The 21,637-nt window shown below is 48.3% G+C and overlaps 9 protein-coding genes across 9 annotated transcripts; 6 read left to right on the top strand and 3 right to left on the bottom strand.

Annotated features, from left to right (window-relative positions):
• Positions 1 to 12: 12 nt before the first annotated feature.
• EV420DRAFT_1267380 (allantoinase) lies at positions 13 to 1,672 on the top strand (the record flags this gene model as incomplete). Its single annotated transcript, XM_060467384.1, has 6 exons — positions 13 to 212; positions 273 to 495; positions 557 to 628; positions 680 to 733; positions 787 to 1,461; positions 1,517 to 1,672. The coding sequence occupies 6 exons, from the start codon at positions 13 to 15 to the stop codon at positions 1,670 to 1,672; spliced, it is 1,380 nt and encodes a 459-aa protein (XP_060332978.1).
• Positions 1,673 to 2,313: 641 nt separating this feature from the next.
• On the top strand, positions 2,314 to 4,510 carry EV420DRAFT_1530134 (uncharacterized protein). The gene is made up of 8 exons (XM_060472582.1): positions 2,314 to 2,616; positions 2,665 to 2,725; positions 2,774 to 2,825; positions 2,875 to 2,981; positions 3,037 to 3,410; positions 3,459 to 3,522; positions 3,581 to 4,130; positions 4,193 to 4,510. Exons 1-8 carry the CDS (start codon positions 2,378 to 2,380, stop codon positions 4,402 to 4,404), a joined length of 1,659 nt encoding a protein of 552 aa, XP_060332977.1. The 5' UTR covers positions 2,314 to 2,377; the 3' UTR covers positions 4,405 to 4,510.
• On the bottom strand, positions 4,506 to 7,352 carry EV420DRAFT_1530129 (glycoside hydrolase family 78 protein). The gene is made up of 8 exons (XM_060472581.1): positions 6,770 to 7,352; positions 6,264 to 6,717; positions 6,136 to 6,205; positions 6,071 to 6,084; positions 5,642 to 6,018; positions 5,264 to 5,581; positions 5,059 to 5,195; positions 4,506 to 5,006 (listed from the first exon to the last, which is right to left on the bottom strand). The coding sequence occupies exons 1-8, from the start codon at positions 7,001 to 7,003 to the stop codon at positions 4,601 to 4,603; spliced, it is 2,010 nt and encodes a 669-aa protein (XP_060332976.1). The 5' UTR covers positions 7,004 to 7,352; the 3' UTR covers positions 4,506 to 4,600.
• Positions 7,353 to 8,064: 712 nt separating this feature from the next.
• Positions 8,065 to 10,288, bottom strand: EV420DRAFT_1668391 (uncharacterized protein; the record flags this gene model as incomplete). The annotated part of the gene is made up of 5 exons (XM_060479009.1): positions 8,065 to 8,703; positions 9,009 to 9,116; positions 9,523 to 9,768; positions 9,879 to 10,068; positions 10,120 to 10,288. The coding sequence occupies 5 exons, from the start codon at positions 10,286 to 10,288 to the stop codon at positions 8,265 to 8,267; spliced, it is 1,152 nt and encodes a 383-aa protein (XP_060332975.1). The 3' UTR covers positions 8,065 to 8,264.
• A 2,538-nt stretch (positions 10,289 to 12,826) lies between these two features.
• On the top strand, positions 12,827 to 14,109 carry EV420DRAFT_1530114 (autophagy-related protein 27). The gene is made up of 5 exons (XM_060472580.1): positions 12,827 to 13,110; positions 13,163 to 13,289; positions 13,343 to 13,616; positions 13,671 to 13,757; positions 13,812 to 14,109. Exons 1-5 carry the CDS (start codon positions 12,850 to 12,852, stop codon positions 13,924 to 13,926), a joined length of 864 nt encoding a protein of 287 aa, XP_060332974.1. The 5' UTR covers positions 12,827 to 12,849; the 3' UTR covers positions 13,927 to 14,109.
• Positions 14,110 to 15,408, top strand: EV420DRAFT_1530112 (uncharacterized protein). Its single transcript, XM_060472579.1, has 2 exons — positions 14,110 to 15,173; positions 15,229 to 15,408. The coding sequence occupies exons 1-2, from the start codon at positions 14,158 to 14,160 to the stop codon at positions 15,284 to 15,286; spliced, it is 1,074 nt and encodes a 357-aa protein (XP_060332973.1). The 5' UTR covers positions 14,110 to 14,157; the 3' UTR covers positions 15,287 to 15,408.
• Positions 15,409 to 15,420: 12 nt separating this feature from the next.
• On the top strand, positions 15,421 to 16,767 carry EV420DRAFT_1530110 (uncharacterized protein). The gene is made up of 5 exons (XM_060472578.1): positions 15,421 to 15,593; positions 15,655 to 15,787; positions 15,842 to 15,961; positions 16,016 to 16,274; positions 16,324 to 16,767. The coding sequence occupies exons 1-5, from the start codon at positions 15,457 to 15,459 to the stop codon at positions 16,431 to 16,433; spliced, it is 759 nt and encodes a 252-aa protein (XP_060332972.1). The 5' UTR covers positions 15,421 to 15,456; the 3' UTR covers positions 16,434 to 16,767.
• Positions 16,768 to 16,771: 4 nt separating this feature from the next.
• Positions 16,772 to 19,782, top strand: EV420DRAFT_1530109 (P-loop containing nucleoside triphosphate hydrolase protein). Its single transcript, XM_060472577.1, has 6 exons — positions 16,772 to 17,057; positions 17,111 to 17,534; positions 17,584 to 18,019; positions 18,063 to 18,959; positions 19,012 to 19,100; positions 19,149 to 19,782. Exons 1-6 carry the CDS (start codon positions 16,781 to 16,783, stop codon positions 19,753 to 19,755), a joined length of 2,730 nt encoding a protein of 909 aa, XP_060332971.1. The 5' UTR covers positions 16,772 to 16,780; the 3' UTR covers positions 19,756 to 19,782.
• EV420DRAFT_1530108 (tRNA-guanine(15) transglycosylase-like protein) lies at positions 19,783 to 21,621 on the bottom strand. Its single transcript, XM_060472576.1, has 12 exons — positions 21,540 to 21,621; positions 21,284 to 21,486; positions 21,128 to 21,232; positions 21,011 to 21,077; positions 20,717 to 20,956; positions 20,649 to 20,664; positions 20,563 to 20,597; positions 20,479 to 20,514; positions 20,388 to 20,422; positions 20,260 to 20,332; positions 20,078 to 20,203; positions 19,783 to 20,030 (listed from the first exon to the last, which is right to left on the bottom strand). Exons 1-12 carry the CDS (start codon positions 21,604 to 21,606, stop codon positions 19,795 to 19,797), a joined length of 1,239 nt encoding a protein of 412 aa, XP_060332970.1. The 5' UTR covers positions 21,607 to 21,621; the 3' UTR covers positions 19,783 to 19,794.
• Between the last annotated feature and the right edge of the window lie 16 nt (positions 21,622 to 21,637).

Raw genomic sequence — 21,637 nt, 5'->3', positions numbered from 1 at the left:
ATCTTCCACATTATGGCGAATCTCCTTGTGTGCACAAGTACAAATGTTCTTCTTCCTGCTTCAGACTCCCCCCAACCAGCCACTATCGTCGTCGATACAATTACGGGAAAAATAACCGAGGTCAATCGAGGCAGAGCTACTAAGACATCATTTCCGGATAACATCCAGTGGGTGGATGCCGGCGATAAATATGTCCTCCCAGGGCTTGTTGAGTAAGCCTCTGATGGGATTGTCTCCAACCTGCCCTAACATCAAATCGTTCTTGCTGCCAGTGCTCACGTACATCTCAATGAACCTGGTAGAACGGATTGGGAAGGCTTCTGGACGGGCACCAGCGCTGCTGCATCGGGAGGGGTTACAACTGTCGTAGACATGCCGCTTAACTCTATTCCTCCGACAGTTACTGTCGCCGACCTTGATACCAAAAAGGCCGCTGCCCTTGGACAGTGTTTTACTGATGTCGGCTTCTGGGGCGGAGTGATCCCCGGAAATCAGGTACGATTTATGGTAATATAATATGGAATAGTTGATCCAGACTAAATCTCTTGCACGTCAGGAACACCTCAAACCTCTGGTCGAGGCAGGCGTGAAAGGTTTCAAGTGTTTCCTCATCGAAAGTGGCGTAGAAGTGGGTACACAGCCCTGAACGCCCTGCATTTTTTAATCTAATCCTTATCAGGAATTCCCTTGTGTTGCGGAATCTGATCTTAGAGCATCCATGAATGTTCTACAAGTGAGCGATATTTTTGCCGCTCTATCTCTAGACTAACGTACCGCCAATCACAGGACGTCCCCACAGTCTTACTATTCCACGCTGAACTTGATGATCATTCCGAAGCCGCCAATGACGACCATTCAAATCTTTCTCCGAGACTATACTCAACATTTCTTGGCTCCCGTCCTCAAAAATTGGAGTTCGATGCTATCTCTTTGATTACCTCCCTTCAGAAAGAGTATCCATCTCTAAGATGTCACATCGTCCATCTGTCGGCCTCATCGGCTCTCCCTTTAATACGATCGGCTAGAATGGCTGGCTTAAAACTTACTGTTGAGACTTGTTTTCATTATCTTTGTCTATCAGCCGATGACATACTTCACGGACATCCCGAGTTTAAATGTTGCCCTCCGATTCGAGAAGACAGCAACAGGGATCTTCTTTGGGATGCCCTAAAAGAAGGAGATATCGATTGTGTCGTGTCTGATCACAGTCCTTGCGTAGTGGAATTAAAGAAGCTCGATGAAGGAGACATCATGAACGCCTGGGGAGGTATCAGTACGCTTGGTCTTGGACTGAGCTTACTTTGGACAGAAAGTTCCAAACGAGGCGTTACGATTGGACAGATTATCAAGTGGACGAGTCACCGAACAGCGGAACATGCGGGTTTAGGACATTCCAAAGGTCAATTGACGGTAGGATATGATGGTGACTTTGTGATATGGAATCCAAACACTGAATTCGTGGTAATGTATCTTTCAAGAAGGCCGCTCTGTATCCGTTTGACTGACAGATCTCCAGGTCACGAAAGAATCGCTCAACTTCAAGAATAAAATATCACCGTACGAAGGTCAAAGACTCCGTGGTCTTGCAGAAAAGACCTATCTTCGTGGCAATCTGGTGTATGACCATCAAATGGGATTGCAAGGGTCGAAGCCTACCGGAAAGCTGCTCTAAGGACTGTCTCTCCAAAATCTTCTGTAAAATATATGAATTTGGGGTTATGATTTCACCGACTTGAAGCTCCAACGCTCGGTCTGAATCAACGACCATCATCTTTGGAAGATCTGTCAATGAGCTGCAAAGTTCGATTGTTTCTCACCTCGTTTCGGTTGGTCCGTCCTGTTTACCGGATCATAAGTAGAAGATCTTTCTCACGGATAAATCGGCGATTGAGAACGTCTCTATAGTCGAGGACATTCATTGTCAATTAGACATTCGTCCAAATTCTCTTTGTGGTTCAAGAAAATTGGGCGCATGGCCCGCTGGCAACCAAAACAGCTCTTGGTCTTAAGCGGTCTCAAGGTGGTGAAGTACTCCTTGTGAGAGACGTAGTTTTGGTTAGATAAAGCAGTCTTCTCGCAGCTGTGCGCCAAAATTCATCAAACAGATTTCCGTTGAGCAGTTTTGTTCAGATTAAAAAGGGCTCTTCTCAAGTATCATGTTTGATATTGACATGATACTGATAACATTCTTCGTCGTTGCGCCCGCCGCCAAGTACTAGGGGGGCACAACGGACAGTTGACTAAGACACTATGGAAGTGAGACGGCAAGTCGGCCAATTACTTGAAATAGGACCCTAGCAATGCACGTGGTGACGGCTGTCGACGACCCGTCCAGCTACGACCATCCTGTCTTCCTCGCCACTGCGTCCCTTGGGAGATGCTTTCACTGTGGAGTCTCGTTGTATCGCTCCTCTTTCAAGGCGTCCATTCATGCCTTACCGCTCGGCGCACGAAATCCGGGAATCTGTGGACTCTGATTTCCGTTCTGATCATCTTGTCGCCAGGAGTCTATTCCTATATCCCTGCCTCACCGACAAACTCGACCCAAGACGCAATAGCTGGTGGACTCAATATCACGGATGTTTCCAAGCTTCATTTACAGTGGTATTCAAATGGGTCAGTGCACTTCGCCGCGGAGCCAGAATTGGACTAAGTCAGTTGTAGATCGTACTGGGAAACTGTGTCATATCAGTTGGTTGGTCACGACAGTCAGGGAATCAGCAAGGTGCGTGATGCACTTGAGATGTTCTCATCTATGATTCACAAAATTTAGGGCGCCCTCGTGCATTTCTCGGAGACGTCGGTTAATAACAATACCCCTGCAAGCAAGTTACTGCTTTGTGTCTCCTGGCTTCACCTTTAATATTTCTTCAGCGACGACTCCTTGGATCGCTCTGGTTTCCTGTGACTTCAACGCTACGAATGCTTCTCAGGAGATCGATATATTCACACTTGCGCGCGACAAGGGTGCTGTTGCAGCTGTAAGCGTCGTGGCTCACTTCCTCAATTTAAACCCTCAAGCTTCTTTTCATGCAGCTTCTCTACTCCCTCTACTCAACGGCTTGCGTAATCAACCCCGAATACGCAGATCCACAAACCTTTGACCAAGTTTTCGATATTTTCTCCACTCAAAGTCTTACTTCTGCCCATCTCATCGAATACCAGTTCGGTCAAATAGGGTCCACTAACGACAGCATATCTGGAACCTACGACTCTCAAAGGCTTAACGACTCAGCAGCAATTATGAACGCGACTATATCTTCTGGATACGCAACCTCATCTGGTTTCCTGTATGCCACTTTACGGGCATATAATGCTACGGGCGATGATAATGACACATCTACGACAAGTAGTAGTTCTGGATCAGGCAGTGATCAGCAAGGGGGTTCTTCTAATACTGCTTTAGCCATGTAAGCGCTTCCACTGGTGATACGCTACACACTAACTCACCGATGCAGGATTGTATTATACGCCATCACAGGTTGTGTATCCGCTCTCTTCTGTGTTATTATTGTCACCGGTGTAAAGTCCTCTACCTCCTCGCAGTGGAAGCTTACTAATACCGCCATGCGTATACCAGGCGATTCGTGCTATCCGACACCCCGAGAGATACGGCCCTCGAAGGCGTGGAGGAGGCGAGATGTACCAGAGCCGCACGCAAGGTCTTACACGCGCAATCTTAGACACGTTTCCGATCGTCAAGTTTGGTAGCTCGCAAGCAAGGGGTCCAAACGTGGCTTTCAAGGATCCGGAAGCCGTCGACCCCCATGCTCCAACTAGCGCCGCGATTCAGATGCAAGGCTTGAGTGATGATGCCGCAGCTGGGCAGCCAGCTGTTCGTCGACCGTCGCGACGGCAAACTCAAGAAAACAACGCCGACGCCGCAGCCTCCACCTCCGATGATGGTCAAGGTGAGGGTCACTCTCGTAGTGGCCAACCCGGCCAGAACTCTGAAGACGTCCCTGTGCCTGCTGCTATTGGTCGGGAAATATGTCCTATCTGCATAGTGGACTTTGAGGAAGATGACGATGTTCGGATATTGCCATGTGAAGGCCATCACCGGTTCCATCAGCAATGCGTGGATCCCTGGCTTTTGGAATTGTCCAGTTCTTGTCCTATTTGTCGACAAGGTTCGTATTTCGGCACGGCTACCGTTTGATCTGTCTGAAACGAATTTCTTTTTTCATTCCAGATTTCCTTGCCCTTGAGTCGATGCTGTCAAGGCCAGGTGATGTTGATGGAAATGAAGAATTTCATCCTAATCTCCCAGACGGTCATGCACACAGTACTGGGGGCAGCAGCCGTTTCTCACGTTATATACGTTCGGCAGTGAGAAGGCGTCGACAAGACGAAAATGGCCCTACAGAACCTTACCTGCCTACTGCCGCACACACCACAGTTTAAATATATCCGAACAATACCTTCTGCACACTCCTTTACCTCTTCTGTACCACCAAAATCCATTTGTATGTATGAGTCAAGTATATCCATTGTTTTAACGCGATTATATACAGCGCAGTCAGTGAGTCATGATACAAAAGCCACAAGTACAAATAATCGAGCGATGTTACACGTTACTTGAAACTGCTAGCATCGCCCTCTACAAGGATTGGATAAGGGTATGGATCCCTCCTTCAAGACGAAACGAGGGACGGTCATCAATCATTGATGCCGATGATACACTGTCACCGTCGACTATGAAATTTCTGGACGAAGGCAGTCTCACAGTGCCTACGGTGCCAAGAGGCGCTTCGATGACGAGCGTAAAGTTGTTGGTTGATGACACGTTCCACTTTACTCCAAACCAGCCCAAAGACGTTTCGAATCCACCCTCAGCCGACTGAAGTCCACTTAGCACAGGGGCTACCGACCAGCTAGAACCCTGTGGACCTGTGAGCGTCAACCCAAGTACAAAGAACGTTAGCGCAGAAGTGGGGCCAGTAGACCAGCCGTGGGAATGGCTGGTATAAGCATGATCTAAGTCGTACCCGGCCGCACTCCGATAGCTGTTTTCAAACTATAAGTCTCTTGATCACATCAAAAGTACAACGCACGTACCCCAGCGAACCATTAGCGGTGTAGCCCTCCAGAAGTGTGGACTGCACTGATATATTGGTATATAACATGTAACCCCATTCTTGCCGAAGCAGGTCCAGCGCCCGTTCTCCCTGCCCAGCGACGAAATGTGCTTGGACCTATCATGGACATTGGAAATTTGATCAGTTGCTGCGCCTTAACTTAGAAAAGACAGAGAGAAATTAACCTCAAATCCGCCTACGAATGGAATTATGGTATCATTCAGTTCTGGGCTGAGAGGGCCTATCGGTGTCCAGAACGATGTCAATCCCTCGCTGATAGCTACATTCTGACTGGCATTGGCTGTAACATTGTAGAGGACTGCCAAAGAGTTGCCGTCCTGGGGATGGAGGCTCGTGTTCTCGTTATCGCGGAACATGGCAGCCGACGAGTCCCACAATATTTCATTAAAAGCGGACTTCACTGAAGACGCATTGGCAAGGTAGGCAGCCGAAAGTGACGATTCTCCTAGCTGAGACGCAAGGTCTGCAGCTGTAATCAAAGTCTAAATAATGGCAACGTTACATTCGGCCCAACGTAAAACCACAGAAGGTGTAGTACGCACCCTATAAAGTAGAGCATTAGCTGCAGAGTTATGGCCTTGTCCGCCATCTCTTCCCCAATCGTTAGCGAATGCAGGAGGTACATTCATCAAACCAGTAGCGTCGACCTGGCTTTGTAGGAAATCAAGCGCATACGTGTAATTTGCCCAGATTGTTCTGATGAAGTCGAGATCGCCCGTATACAAGAAGTAACTGTGTGAACCGATAAGTGACCAAGAAATGTAGGTGTCGCTCCCGCGAGCATTGATGGGTGGACCGGAATACTGAAGAGAGCCCGTAGAGGGGTCTTGAGTAGAGAACATAACAATGAGAGAGTTCTTTGTGGCCAGAAGGTCATTTGTCGACACCAGCTGGGTATGCGTCGAGATTCCCATATCACCTATTTGTTGTCAGTACGAGGAAATTCTATTCGGATGACAATAATCATTTACCAGGCCAAACGGTTCTGAGCATATCGATCAAATTCTGCATTTTAACAGGATTGGTTTCTACTTACCGGTCACGCTTCGCACCATCGACAAGGACAGGTCCGGATACAGGTCCTGCATTCCCATTATTATCCCAGCCTTCAAGTAAGCCAGCAAGTCAGTCAACAATACGCAAATCACTTGAAGCCTGAATTACCGCTAGTAGCCACACAACTTCGGGCTTGATTTGGATCGATGGTGTTCGTCTGAACAGTATATGCTCCAGAATACCACAATTTAGTTAAAAAATTTGGATCCTCGAACACTGGATCCTCTGCAAGGAAATAACCCGAGTACGCTCTGAGATCGTTCCAATGAGGCATGAAGGTAATATCGACCAGCACATCGGAAATGGACACAGGATCATCGTTGGTAGTAGCTATTGTCAGATATCTAAAACCGCCTCTCTGCTGCGCTAACGTCTGGGTTACCTTCCCTGACGGAGAGGGCAGAGAAAGTATCTGCGCTCCATCGCCGTTCATGAGAGGATTCGCATGGCAAGAGTCATCAGATTGATGAGGACTGATGAATAAGGGAGATTCTGAGAAAGATAACGCCAAGGATGTGTTTTCGCTGGCCGCATCAACAGTGAAGGATAGTAGGCCACCGACCTACGGTTCGAAATGATTAGTGATAAAGACATAGCTCAAAATATGAAGTTACTTCTTTTAAAAAGTCCAGTGTAATGTATGACTCTTGGCTAGCCAGCGTCATAGAATTGGTGGAGTCTTCGACAGTAACTTGAATATTTCCGATGCTGGCGATGACTTGGACAGGAAGGACAGTCTTTGATCTCGGAGCATAATTGAAGGCATCCCAGGGCCCCGCCGGCGCTACAGCAGCAACATAGAGGGCACTCGAGAGTAAGAAACATACGTCGGAGAAAGGGCGCAGCATCTCACAGGCAGTAAGTACCCCAGTCCATGGTGTCGATTACATTTTATAAGACATTCCGGTCCGCTCAGGAAGACAAGCCAAGAGTCAAGTGCGTAGAGAGAAACGCATGACTAGGATGCAAACGAAGAAGTCGAGAAGAAGTTGGTGGGAAATGGAATTCCTCCACATATTAGTTCGGAAACCGGCCCTGAAACAACCGTCAGAGCCTTGGACGTCGAGTCACCAGACATTTTCCCAGTAACAGATTGGCTTGTTTTTCAGGCCGTTGCGATACGGCACCAAAAAAAGAGTAATTGCATGGCTCTGCCATCATCCTCTTTGACCGAGTCCGAGTGCGAGAATATAATGCTAGATTGCTTGTGATGCATGAATCGGGGTTGGAAGGGCGAAAACCTTTGATCGTTCACGTGCCTTCAAGACGTCATACCTCGTCATACGGTAGGCGCGACGCGGCCGGGTCGCGCACATCCTAAGCTTTTCGATGCCGCTCTCAACCCTTTCTGTTTGTTCCCCTCTTTTCCTACCTCGGCTTCTCCCTAATGCCCCATGATTTCGAGTGCATCAAATTTAGGTGTCAGTGAGTAGTGACATTAGTATCTTAACGTATCTCCCTGTTCCTTCTGCCAGGTTAGCTACCACGCTGACTAAGAGCCCCATTTCAAGATCGATGGTGGCGTTAGGTGCTTTCCTTGTTTTCTCGTTTCCTCTTGACATCTTAGTCATATTACTGCCTTGTTTTACGATTCTACGAAGCAACTGGCAGCCGTGGAGTTGTGACAGCAGTCTATGAGTCTCAAGTTCTTCCACAGGTGATTGAGAAAGCGGGCTGTTGACAGACCAATAGATACTGTTAGGATGCATAGCACTACATCGTTTTTCAAACTACTGCAACGAACATTGTCATAGTACAGCACGACAGCTCCTATCAAGATGTCAATCACCATCATAGGCACCTTCACAAATGTAACAGCTACTTACTCCCAGTGCCGCAGAGTCAAATAATATCCCCTGATAGCATTTCTGACTGCAGCTTGCGTACTTGGGATAAGATGCCATCACGGGTACAATTATGACATTCCAAGTCAAATATCTGCGGGCGTTTGATGGAACTCTTGCTGGGGATGTGCACGTGAGGCAATGGTTTTCACAAGCAACTCTGGGCGACTCAGGACATGATCTATCGAAAGCGAGAGTCCTTTGAGTGAAGGCAATAAAGCCGTCTCATATGGACAAAAAATAAGACGAGATAGAAGATTTTCTGTCAGGTAGACGAATACAGCCAAATCTCGAGCGTTATTAACCGGATCAACGTGGTGAGGGTATCCATCAGTTCGTGCTCCTCGAATGCCGGCCCACAAAGTTGGAGCTGTAAGAGTCGGGCCTGGAGTCTAGATCGTGTAATGAAACCAACAAATCCGGTGTGCGACCATGTATTGTCGTTACAAAAGAAGCCGAGGGAAGTTGGGCAGGGAGCAGTGATCTTGTGTAGGAACTGTGTGATAGGATCTTTGACGCTGCAACCATACGTGTCGATGGGATGACGGGTAATATAGAGGGAGCTGAGCTCTGGCAGCACAAGCTCTGCCGCCCTGGTCAAAAGTGTTGTCCTTAGCAAGCTGCAGTGCCCATCTTCGATTTCGAGGTCGAGATCAGATATGCAAGGGAATTTAGCCATGGTCCATAAAGCATCCGTCGGACTACTGTATAATTTCGATCAGAGCGAATGGCTTGTGACCTGTGACGGTCCTGGACCTTGCCGAATGAACGAATACGGAATTTGGGACTGTGACATTCATAAAAAGTACGAATAGGAACCCGAACGAAGGTTGATTTTATGAGCAGATCCTCGACCGTAAAGGGATCAGGATCCTTTGAAAACAGCGCAAAAAGCGCTCTCGGAGAATTTTACGCTATTTTACACGATTTGTGGCCCAATTTGGGATTTTTTTTGGCGCCTGGAGCCCCAGAACCTATCCGAATGAGGCTCCTGTGACCCGTGACATACCCTTCTTTTACAAGTGCCTGCCGCGTGCCGAGGCGAGTACGACCTTGCTGAATCTTGTCCTTGAACCCTATTGCTGTCTCTTTCGAGTCGACCTTTTCATTGGCAATGCTCCCGACTCAAAACATGTAAGGAAACACTGAAAGCGACGATTCCTCGTCGGGTTGATCTACGTAAGTCATACCAATATGTTACGAAGTGTTTGCGTGGCACGTCTGCTTCTTTGAACACCGATATACCAGTCGTATACCTCGCAGATCATTTGTACATTGAAAAATCCACACTGCATAGTGCCAAACGATCTCTAATAAGAGTCCCCGAACTCAAACCCATAATCTATTCCAAAATTCCGACCGGTGTCACGACGCCGTGCGCTCGTTCGCCAGATGTCGATACGTCATGTACGCGCAAAAGTCGTCGTCCAGGGAGAGGCTGGGGTGCGAGGTGTACAATAACAGCTAGACGCAAAGGATCTCGATCAGTAACGAAGACAGTCGACATCGTGCGACGTGCGTACTATGTCCAGTTTACCCTAGCCCTATACTCCTTGTATCCCCAGCAATACCCCGACGCCATGCTCTCGCTTGCCGGACGTCGATACATGGCGTCGAGGTAAAACCAGTCCCTCCTAAGACTACCTGCCGTCCCTACCCTATGCGAAGTTTCGCCGTGGGTGTGTTCACCGGTTTTGAATACATCGTCTAGGCGCAGACGTCTTGCTTGCCGGAAGACGATCCATTGTCTCCAGCCAAAACTCGGACACCTACACACCAGGATGGGGTGGGGTCATATTTCGCGCAGTCTCCAGGCATACTCACTCCCTCCTCGCACCAGACAGGAGGCAACGTCCTCTTCTACTTTCCAACAACGCACGTTACTAGCCATTGAAAGACCAGCGCAGCGGGAACAGGTAGACGTCGTTGAGTGGTAGGGGATGACGCAATATCGGAAGGGAATGTCCGACTGAAGGAGGGTCGTGGGGATGGGTCATTGGATCGGGGTTGATGTCGATTTGTCATGGTGTGGTGGATACGTGGCAAGTGGGAGGAGAGAATAGCAGAATCTAGTGAACGGATAAGGATCAATGGCGTAGAGCACTAACAGATGTACTCACCAGTATCATATTGGACTGCGTGCATCATGCGCAAACCTGAATATAATATATCGATGGCGGCTGAAAGCTTCATCAGGACCATGAACAGTAGATGGGCGAGCTCATTCCCATATAGGCTTACGAGATAGGTGGTCCAGGCGATCACACCTAGCTCCGCGGTCCTGGTCATCCTTGGCTATTCCCTCTGCCAGAAAAGCATTCAGTTTCCACTCTGCCTCGCCTTTTCCTGTATTTTCCCCCTGGACGAGCTCCTTTAGTACCTCGACTATCACCTTGTGGTCCTTTTACAAGCTTGTACCGATCCTCGTCTTGCGGGCTGATATACGTGATAATGATCTTGTTGGGTACAATGTTCTCGCGTATTGAGCATGGGATGCCAAAGGGAGACTTTCCCTCTGCAAGTGTCCAGAGACGAAGTTAGAAAGTGTGCTTCTTGTTGATGGCAAGAAGGACAGATGCAGTGTTAATTGTGCTAGGACAGCACAGCGAGTAGTACTAGTCCTCGTAAGTGGAACAGACTATAAAGTGCGACGCATGAGCATCAGCGAAGGGAAAATACGGAGAAGGTATTAGTCGCTCACGATCCAATTCTTAAGCAATTCCCCAGATGTTCAGGTTCAAACGTTCAATATTCGATGTGCGAGGCGACTTTTTGAAGCTAGTGCTGCAGGTGCGATAGAGTCGAGATGGTAAACGGCTGAGTACTGAGTACTGAGTCTTGACATGCTGCACGGCTACGTTGTATTTGTTTGGTTTTGGCAGATGCGAGAGTAGGAAGAGGACTGCTGGATTGAGCACAGCCACCTATTTGTACTTAATTGCTTTTGGCAGACGACGGTAAAGGAAACTTTATGACTGTGGGTTGACCTTGCTTTTCAGCAAGGTAACGAATACGAATGCGGGCTCAGGACATGTGACATTCGATGTGATCGAAATTATACACTGACAGACACCAAAGATAATGCAAGGAAGTACGGATGTCCTAGCCCGAAGGTGCGGCGTCCAGGATACAAGGTTTACCATCCTAAGTTGGAGGAAAAGGGTAGATTTATCTGCGACGCGTCCCCTTGACAACAGTGGAAAGCCTTGGAATTATTGGCCGAATTGCTAGTGGCCCAAGAAATCAGCAATTCAGATCGCAATGAAAGTGTGGCTCACTGATGACTAGTACTACTTCTTCTATTTTCCTTTCCTTGTGATTGCTAAGACATTGCCCAATGCCCATACAACTGAGTTTGCACAAATGGTAGTGCTTCACGACTTGTCCAAAAGCGCGCATATATCCGGGCCGTTGTATTATGGTTGTGGAGAATAAATGAGAATAAGTAGCCGAGAGATCGTCGAAGAGTCGAATGGCGGTATGGTATGTGTTGTGTTTTGAATGCCGGACCCGAGCTCCGATATTACAATTACGTCCCTCAGTGCGCTTTTACAACTTTTCATGGAACCCAGGGCGGGGTGCATACTGGTATAGGGTCGAGAAGAGCACCGTATCAGCCCACATCCTTCCTGACCGCAATCGCGTTTCGTTGACCAACGCGTTTTTACCTCCGTTTCTTGTTGGTGCTCTAAATTTCCAAGTTCTCGCCGACCACGATGACAGTCGCGCCGGAAAAACTCTGTCCCCAAGAGATTCTTCGATTTTAAGGTCGAGAGAGTATAGGTTCGTGAATTCACCTGAAATCCATAAAGCGTCGACTCGGAAGGGTCGAATTCGTCGAAGCTGTCATAAAATCTGTCATTTAGACATCAAAAGCCCCTCGACCTAGCATAATGCGCCAACTCGAGGGAGTACAGTTTTCCTATAGACTCTAGCCATATGAATTCCTCATAACATTGAATAGGCGCCAGGTCATATAAGCCAAGCATGTAGAGATTATCCAGGCTAAGGATTTCGTTGAAAGACGGATCACAGCCAAATATTTTGAGCGTGCGAAATCGAAAACTTTGTGGAACCAATAATGATGCAGAGATCAGAGAATGTATTTTCTCCGTGTCTTTTGGCTCTTTCGGAAAGGAAGGTGGGCGAGTATGACATGAAGATGTTTCCTGTGTGAGCGGCGGACATAAACTGGCAGTGCTCTGCAGCCGCTATATGCGTTGTATCGATATTGACAGATATGGTCGTCCATAGGGATGGCATTGATACGGAGATTTTGCGCCAAAAGATACTGGGAAATATTCAACGCGTCCTGGTCTATGCCGCAAGGTAAAGTCTGCATATCACCGGTCTTATCCTCGAAGGAATGGCAGGCATAACTGAATATACAGCAAAGAACTTCTGCGGGAAGGGCACGGATGGGGGAACATAACAAGGATCCTTGAGCCGCGATGTGACTTTTGAGCGCCACTTTGTACTTCTTCAGCTTGTCTAGAGAGGCTGCCACTACCGCCATGACATCCTTCAGATGGGTAATTTTGGGTAGAAGACGTAGAACCTCCTCTTCTGCCTGCGTAATCGATGCCAACAGTGAGGTGCGTTCATACATATCCTTGACGCGCAGTATCATTGACTGAGGTCGAAATGGAATAGCAAAGATCTGAATTTCGTGATGGCAAGCATTGCGTAGAACCACTGTCTCCTTTGGCTCTATTGCTAGAGAAATATAAACAGAAAAATCAGAAGCGAACTTGAAAGATAGAAAATAAAACGCGCCTGATGGACGATTTGAACGAGGCGTCACGTTGCCTACGTAAGCAGATGCCTACTCTTCCTCTTACTTTTCGAAAATGATACTCCGGCGACAGTGGTTATCCTCCCTTGCCTTTTTCTTCTTCTATCACACCCACATCGCCTCTGTGCTAGCGGACGATGAGCTCGACTGCCATATTACCGTGAGCCCATCTGTCAAATTTGACTTGACGTCTCTCGGGGGCGAGCATACCGTCTCTCGAAGGCGTGATACGCCGCCGACAACGATGGTGGACTCGGTTAGGCTGGATTTGTGCAGTGAGTTGTCGTCGCAGGGTGGTGTGAATGAACGAGACCAAGTACACCATCCCTTCGTTCCTCTTATCCTATGTTCTGATGCATGCGTTCTAGTGTCCCAGCCATACAAGAGTATGTCTGACCAAGACAAATGAGAAGGAGGATGCGGATGACCGGATTATTTCTGTGATTCCCATCGTGCAGACCTCGACGGCGAATCCGTCGTACAAGGCGCTATCATGTACGTTATTTGCTTCAATACAAGCCATTGCCCTAATAATTGATCCTCTTCAGCACCGAAAGGATTGTCCGTGATTATGCATGGACCATCGTACACTAGCGGCTCTGTGACCCAGTCTTTCAATCTAACATTGCTCTGCGACCCAGACGCCTCCAACTCCGACCCTACATTCACTTCTTACGACGAGGCAGAGCTTCGGTTAGAATGGCGTTCTCCTGCTGGCTGTTCATTCGGCGAAAATAATGGTGGTGGTGGTGGGAGCACTGGTCCCGGTGATGGACCTGTAGAAGAAAGTGTTGGAAGCGGCTTAGGCTGGTTCTTCCTAGTGTCAGTATCACATATATTGCGACTTTTTTTTCAAATTATTAACGCTTTCGATAGATTATTGCTCGCTTTCTTGGCCTATTTTGGCCTTGGTGCCTACTACAATTACACCACCTACGGTGCGAGCGGGAAGGACCTGATACCGTACGGCAAGGTTTCCTAGTCTATTTTATATTATCTAACTGCTTTCTTCTGAAGGCACCGCGATTTCTGGCAGGAAGTCCCGTATATGCTGAGCGATGTTGCTTCACATTTATGTTCTTCTGTACGCCCACGGCGGTCATCTAGTCGTGGAGGTTACATTGCCGTGTAATGGACATGGGGGTATTGGATTATTACGTGCTCATCAGATAGTACATGCTTTGCTGTCGTGTTTCTTAGATTCGTATAATGCTGTGGTGACCAAGTACATAATACGTACTGATTGGTGCCTTCGGTTCCGACATAGTGATGACCCTAGCGTAAATACTGCCAATTAGAGGATACAAATTTCCATCACAATGCTGTTAAGCCTATCTCTCCCATCCTTTCCGCCGCTTAGAATATGGCCAAGAAGAAGTGGTATGCAGTCACCGCTGGACGAGACGTCGGATTGTTCAATAACTGGTTAGTGCAGTTCTTTAATTTTGCGTTATTATTTAATCACGTCCCTGGCAGGCTACTTGTCGCGCCACTGGTCATTGGCGTCTCTGAGTCACACTATGTGAGCTTTACCTGTGAAGAAGATGCCTGGAAGGCATATGAGGAAGCGAGAGACGAAGGAAACATACGAATTCTCCCGGGTGGTGCCAAACCCAAGTCGTCGCGATCACCGCGTATGGGAGGAAGTCATTCGCAAAACGACAAAAACCGTCGTCCATCTGCTAATCCCGAGCCATCACGAGGATTTGCGACGAGTTCTGGCAAGACCGTGCCAAGTACTGCTACTGTAACTTCTCCAGAGACTGTAACGCTTGTAGGGGGGAGCTCTCCTGCGAGACCGGCGTCGCGTGAGAGAGCTTCCTCCTCCAAGTCTGCTGCAGCGCCACATTCCCGCTTGTCGTCTAGCAAGGACGCCCCAGCTTCGCCAGCACCTCCAACCAGGTCTACCAAGGCAGATGAATTTGTGCGCCTCTACGTCGCCGCTTCCAAGGCGAAGAGCCGACGCGTCTCTTCGAGTACCTCTCGTGAAAGTACTAGCCCCGGTGTAGGGAGTTCCACCACGCCCGTTATTTCCCGTACTAGACGCGTCGTAGTCGGAGAACCTTCTTTCCTTCGTCCGTATCCTGACGAACCTGAAAGCTCTGACGACGAGCAGTCCGTGTCGAATGCTGATTTACTGAGCCCTCTCACATCTCCTCGACTACACACTCCGGAACCTTATGAGGGACCGTTGATCCCTTCGTCACAGACTCCAGAGTCTTCGAGATGCAGGCAGCCTGACGACATAGATAGTCTGGCTAGTATAATGTCGGCAATGGGCCTGGCTCCTTCTCAAGTGACTGTTGGGCCATCGTATGATGCCGTGGCGGACCCCCGTTCACCTCTCGCAAGGACGGCTTCAATTCCTCGAGATAGAAGGTCCGTCTCTTGCATTTTAGCCAAAGTGAATACTCACTTATAGATGACCTTTTAGGCCGTTCGGTCGCCCTTCTCCGAATTACAGTCTTGGTGCTTTGATAGGACCGGATTAATGATGAATTTTGATTCTTTTGTTGCTATATCTTGTGCTTTTATTTTGCTGTTCAATCTTGCATGTATACTTTCCTATCGAAGCTGTAGAAATAAAATAAGTGCTACCATGTGAATGCTGTGCCAAATAACGCGACTTTATTACGTGACGCCACCATCTGCCTTTGAAAGAATGCACTCAGACAACTCTGATCTATCGCTCTTAGCAAGCGGCTCACAACTGTTAGCCGAAGAACCGCTTTCGTCAGCGGGCGCTGGTGGCGACGACTTATCCGTATCTGAGCTCTCGCTGTCGGACCGGACTGTCACGTTGGCAAAGACCAACGCTCCTTCGACACCACCACAAGAAGAGGCTCTAGAAGATGAAGAGGACAGAGTCGAAACGAGCATCGGACAGAACGCGAGAAAATAAGCTTCAAAGCGATCTCTTCATCTTGAAGAAATTGAATGCGTCGATGTCCTTGTTTAACGAAGCACTCGACAACACCGGGTCTGCTAATGAGGTGCGTACTCCAGTTCTGTAGCGGGAGATCAGGCTCATTCATTGCGATGATCAGCGAATAGCTCAGCAACTAGCGCAGACAGATCAACTACTGAATAAATACATCAAGACGCTATCTCGGACGGAGGATTTCGCTCGTCTTATATTCGACGATGGATGGCATGGTGCCGACGCGGTGAGCACGTCTCTCCTGTTCTGTCTACCCTGGTATACCCATAGCTCTATGCAGGATGAGGAGATTATAATGCAAGAACGGAGGGAAGCCGAAGAAAAAGCACGTCGAGAGGCTGAGGAACGCGCCCTGGCTGCTCGGCGCGAGCGTGAACGTTTGGAGAGGGAAACCCAGATTCGGCATCAGCTGGAGGAGAAGGAACGTCTTGAACGTGAGAGAGCAGAACGGCTCGTTGCAAGAGGCGGCATTCGCGGAGTTCGTGGTACGCGTGCATCGATGCGCGGTATGAGAGGTGCTAGCGTTGCGACGAGAGCAGGTTCGTCCTCTTGCTTCATAATCGTTGATCTTTGATGAATGTTGAGCAGCTCCCGGAACGAGTCGTGGTCGAGTCGCAGTTCAAACGACAACGGGACGTCCCTCATCTGTTGCTGGCCGTGCTAGTGCTATCCCTGGTCGCGGGATAAGACGCAGCTGATGCACTTATTGAGGATCTACTATGCACGACTCTATGATAGAAGTGACACTTGTGTCGGTTACTCTCTACATCAGCCCCAATGAGGCTTAAGGCTAGCTTGCAGAGATCTTCGAGGAGGTGGGAGAATTTATTTAGATGCTAGGGCATAACGAATACTTTATTCATGTCTCTACATGTATATATACAGGTGTAGCTCGTCAATAAAGGTTTTCATAGATATACTCTGGTATTCAACGAATGATTTTTAACGCATACGGGCGTATCGGTCCGAGCGGACCGTTATTATGTGATGTGACGCACCTCTGATCTCGTCACAAAAATTTGAAAAATTTACTGCATTCTCTTCCATGCCCTCGCACAAGAGAAAACATCAAGACGACAACTCGGACAATTCTGATGGATATTCAGAAGTACAGCTCTCAGATGACGATGTTGATATCTCTGCTGCACTAACCGCAAAGAAGCCAAGAGTGGAAGAAGACAGCGATGATGAGGGCCTTAAGCAAATGATGCTAGAATCCATTTCCAAGAGGAACATCAAAAGTGGTACTGAGATACTGAAGAAGGCCAAGGGAAAGAATCTTGTAAAAGGCGAGGTCGGAGGCGGCAGCTTTCAGAGCATGGGTGCGTTCTTCATGCACTTCGAATGTGAACGTGGTATTCAGCTCTTTATGCAGGCCTTCATCCTTCTCTGCTTCGTTCATTGAATCTTCAGGGATTTCGCATACCAACTCCCATCCAACGGCTTTCCATCCCGGCTCTTCTGGCTTCTCCTCCACGCGACCTCGTCGGAATGGCACGTACAGGATCCGGAAAATCGTTGGCGTATATGATTCCCCTCGTACAGCGCCTTGGTGGCCGCCATTTGACAACTTTTGGAGCTCGTGCACTCATTCTTCTTCCTACACGAGAACTTGCACTTCAGGTTCTGAAAGTTGGGAAGGAGCTGGCGCGAGGATGGCATTCTGGAGAAGGCACCCATGCTGGGGACAATAAAGATACTGCTAGCTCGAAGCACGGCCAGTCTCTTCGGTGGTGCTTGATTGTAGGTGGAGAAGGGATGGATGAACAGTTTGAAATGATCACTAATAATCCAGACGTGTGAGCATCATGATTCCGTACCTAGAGCTGTCTACTTATACTCAGCTAGAATAATCGCGACACCCGGACGGTTACTCCATCTCATTGTCGAAATGAACTTGGATCTCAAGTCGGTACAATATGTCGTCTTTGACGAAGCAGACCGACTGTTTGAAATGGGATTCGAAACGGCCCTCAGCGAAATCCTACAGCGTTTGCCAGCGGCCAGGCAGACACTCCTTTTTTCTGCCACTTTGCCCAAATCCCTGGTCGAATTCGCAAAGGCCGGCTTGCAGAACCCAAAGCTCGTCCGGCTCGACGCTGAGAGCAAAATCAGCTCCGATTTAAAAATGGCATTCTTCTCCGTCAAACACGCTGAAAAAGACGCATGTTTACTTGAACTTTTGCGCGATGTTATCAAAGTACCGTTTGGAACCATGGGGACAAAAAATGACACCGATGCTTCCGACAAGAAACACAGAGGGAAAGGGAAGCGGCCCGGAGCTGTTCACTGCTCCCCACCAAACTCTTATCTTTGCTGCCACGAAGCATCATGTAGAGTATCTGACTACCTTGCTGACGACTGCAGGATACTCCGTTTCCCATATCTATGGTTCTCTTGATCAGGTTGCTCGTAGCTATCAGATGGAGCAATTTCGTCAGGGCCGCACCAGTATTTTGGTCGTTACCGATGTCGCGGCTCGAGGAATTGATATTCCTGTGCTCGAAAACGTGGTTAACTACGATTTCCCCCAGGGCGCCAGAGTTTTTGTGCATCGAGTGGGTCGAACAGCTCGAGCAGGGCGACAAGGATGGGCATGGTCATTTGTTACAAGTACGGAACTGCCCTACCTTCTGGATCTACATTTGTTCCTCGGACGTCCGCTAAGAAGTGATGTAACGGAAGATGGGGACCAGGTGTATACAGAGAATTTGGTTTTGGGCACCTTCCGGCGAGAGAAGATCGATGAAGATATGGAATATGTCAAATCCTTGGAGGATGTTAATCACTCTCTCCCCTCGTTACGGGAGGTGATGAAACGAGGTCACGCGATGTACGAGCGAAGCAAAGGAAAGGCTAGCCCTCCGAGTTACAAACGTGCGAAGGAGATGTCCAAGGATCCAAAGTGGATGCTTGCTGGTTCTGATAGTGGCGTACACCCAGTACTTCTGAGAGGATCCAACGCAGCCCAGTTGCGTGCTCAGGAGGAGGCGCGTCATGCAATGTTGCGTACGGTGAACTCCTTCCGACCTTCGGAGACGGTTCTCGAGGTAGGTGGAAAGGCTAATACGGCCAACTCCGCCTTGATGAAGGAACGGAGGAAGGCTCTACAAAAGTCAGCCCAGAGGGCTTTGGCATCAACGTCTACAGCTCTGGAGGACGACGAAGATGACGTCCCGGTGACAAGCACGAATGTCGAGATGGCAGATGAGGAGGAGATTATGGTTTGTCTTTTCCGCATCTGTTGCACAGAGTTAAGGTTCTGATTCTCTTTAGGCTGTATTCGATGCAGCGAAGAAGTCCGGTTATCGAGATGAAGAATTCTACATGTCTCACTACCAGAAAGATGCTTCAACAGAGAAAGGGTATGGCGAACTGTATTTTCGAACGGCAGTTTTCTCATCTTTCCGTAGATATTCACTCACGGACGGCGCTACCTTTGCCGAACAAGCACGGGGCGCTACCTTTGACCTTGCCGGTGATGAGGGTGTCGCGCAACGAAAACGGAACAACCTCACTTGGGACAAGAAAAAGAAAAAGTTCATAAAGGGAGATGGTGTTGGTGCTGACAACGTCAAAATGGTGAAGACAGAGAGCGGGACGAAGTTGCCGGCAACGTATCGCAGTGGCCGTTTTGACGAGTGGAAGGCCAAGGCTCGGGTCAATCTTCCGAGGGTAGGCGAGACTGAGAACGAAACTTCCCGGGCGCCTAGAGGGCATAAGTTCAAGCACAACAAGGTCGCTACTGTGTCCAAACCCCTTGATAAGCTGAGCAAGGACTATGAACGCAAAGTCAGGCAGTTAAAGAAGAAGGCAGAAGGCGACCCAGAGACGACTTCATCTCGCCTACCACCTGGGAAGAAAGGCAACAAGGTCGGCGGGAGATTCGCAACCAAGTCGGTTGGTAGAGTGAAAGGTGAACTCAAGAATGCAGAACAAGTTCGCAAGAATAGAAAATTGCTGGAAAATCGGCGGGCAAAGAATGGTCGGGGGAGTCATTCAAAAAAGCATCGTCGATGATGAAGGGCTTTATACAATCTATAATATCTATCGAATATGTCAATTTGCATAATCCCATTTCGCCCCGCTGCCAGGTATTAGTTTTGTTGGGTGATCCTGCAATAAGTCCACCCCTACGCTGCGTAATGCATTGACGCACCACTCGGGATATCCACTGTCACCAAAATAGCCAGCAAAAAACGATCTCAGGTAATCCGGGAATGTTCCCGATAGTATGGCATCACGGGCTCGACCCATGACTTGGGCTTGGAAGGTGATATTATGTATTGTCACCGCTATAATCAATCAGAATACAGATAGCAAGACAAGCAGGGTTTTCTACCATGTGCAGCAGCAGTTTCGTGTGTGACGATATGATGCAGGAATGCACGTGAAGTCCCATCGATGCATGTTGGACAAGGACACGACTCGTCGATAGGCTTCATATCAGCTTCGTGTTTTCTAAGTTCTGGTGCACCGTATGGGTAAGTTTATCTGGTTTGATGCGGTACAGATGCGACGCACTGAGATTGAGCGGGCCCGTGTGTGTTAAAGCGACACCGAATCGAGCAGTTCTTGTCGGGAAGACGCAGTCGGCCTAAAGATGTGTAAATCAGATACGGTTTGGCATACACACGTAAAGACAAAAAGACCATATCGACACCCAGAGCTACGCAGACCAGTAGATCTACAAGAACAATGATATTAGGATTGATAGATATGAAGGAAAGTCCAAGTTCCTGCCTTCAGCGAAGCCAATTCCCATCGAATAACGTGGCCCTAGAGAAACTTGAATACGTGAGTACACCCTAAGAAGACGGAGCCTACGATCTTCTGGTAGCTTATCCGCGCATTGTTTGATACTATGTGAGATTTAGTGCGTGTACCGTATCTAATCAGCTCAGCATTCGTACATTCTCCAAAAGATATCTGCAGGTTAATAAAGAACGAGGTCGATGGTTGTTAAGAAAAAAACACGAACCCTTTTCTTCGCCGCCACTTAATCCGCCAATAGCATATCCAGCGATGTCGTTTTTTCTCTCAATCATAGCATTGAGACACTGATCTCGGAGCTGATGATCAAGACCTCCTTGAACAATTGCGAAAAGGTTTTGCGTTGACTTTTTCCCAGAATCTTCATGACGTTTAATACATCGATCTAACCATCTGACGGATCGTTCCATGGCCTCCGCTACGCGTGGCCCTGTAGTCAGACTGGATACTGCATAATCTGATGAGAAAATAAATCGCAGCATATACAACACATTACACATACCAACATCATCCAGCTGCATGATAATATCTGCACCAATGGAATGTTGAATAGCTATACTTTCCTCTGGCTGCAAAGGATATCCAGTCTACTGCCCAAGCTTGCTGTGTAAACACTGACCGTTAGCATTGTCGGTTCACCCGTAAAAGGACTTAGAAAAAGTGCTCCTTCTTCAGTGATCGTCGTAAACTTGCTCAGAGAGACCAGCTGGAACCCCCCACTATCCTGAGCAACAATTATCAAAGGTTATGTTTCATCGAATTAAATTATACTTACCGTAAGGAGGTTCCGATACCAGCCCTGGAATTTATGGGCACCACCAGCTTGGTTCAATACTTTCATTCCAGGACGAAGATTGAGATGATACGTGTTATTGAGTATTAAGGTGACACCAAGAGCTTCTACTTGCTGGGGAGTGAGTCCTTTAATGGCTGCTTGGGTCGCGACTGGCATGAATGTGGGTAGCATAGTCACGCCATCTGCGAGTAGAAATTAACTACATAACATCCTGATGCTAAGCAGCTGAACGTACGGGCTAGCTTCATTCGAGCGACACGGGCTCGCGTCGTGTGGCATTTGGCGATCACTTCGAACTGCATGATGGTAGGAAGGTGTGCCAAATTTAGCACG

The sequence above is a fragment of the Desarmillaria tabescens genome, assembly GCF_030435595.1.
Source record: "Desarmillaria tabescens strain CCBAS 213 chromosome Unknown EV420scaffold_11, whole genome shotgun sequence".
In the NCBI taxonomy this organism is placed as follows: Eukaryota; Fungi; Basidiomycota; class Agaricomycetes; order Agaricales; family Physalacriaceae; genus Desarmillaria; species Desarmillaria tabescens.
This window is presented reverse-complemented; position numbering and strand designations above follow the sequence as displayed.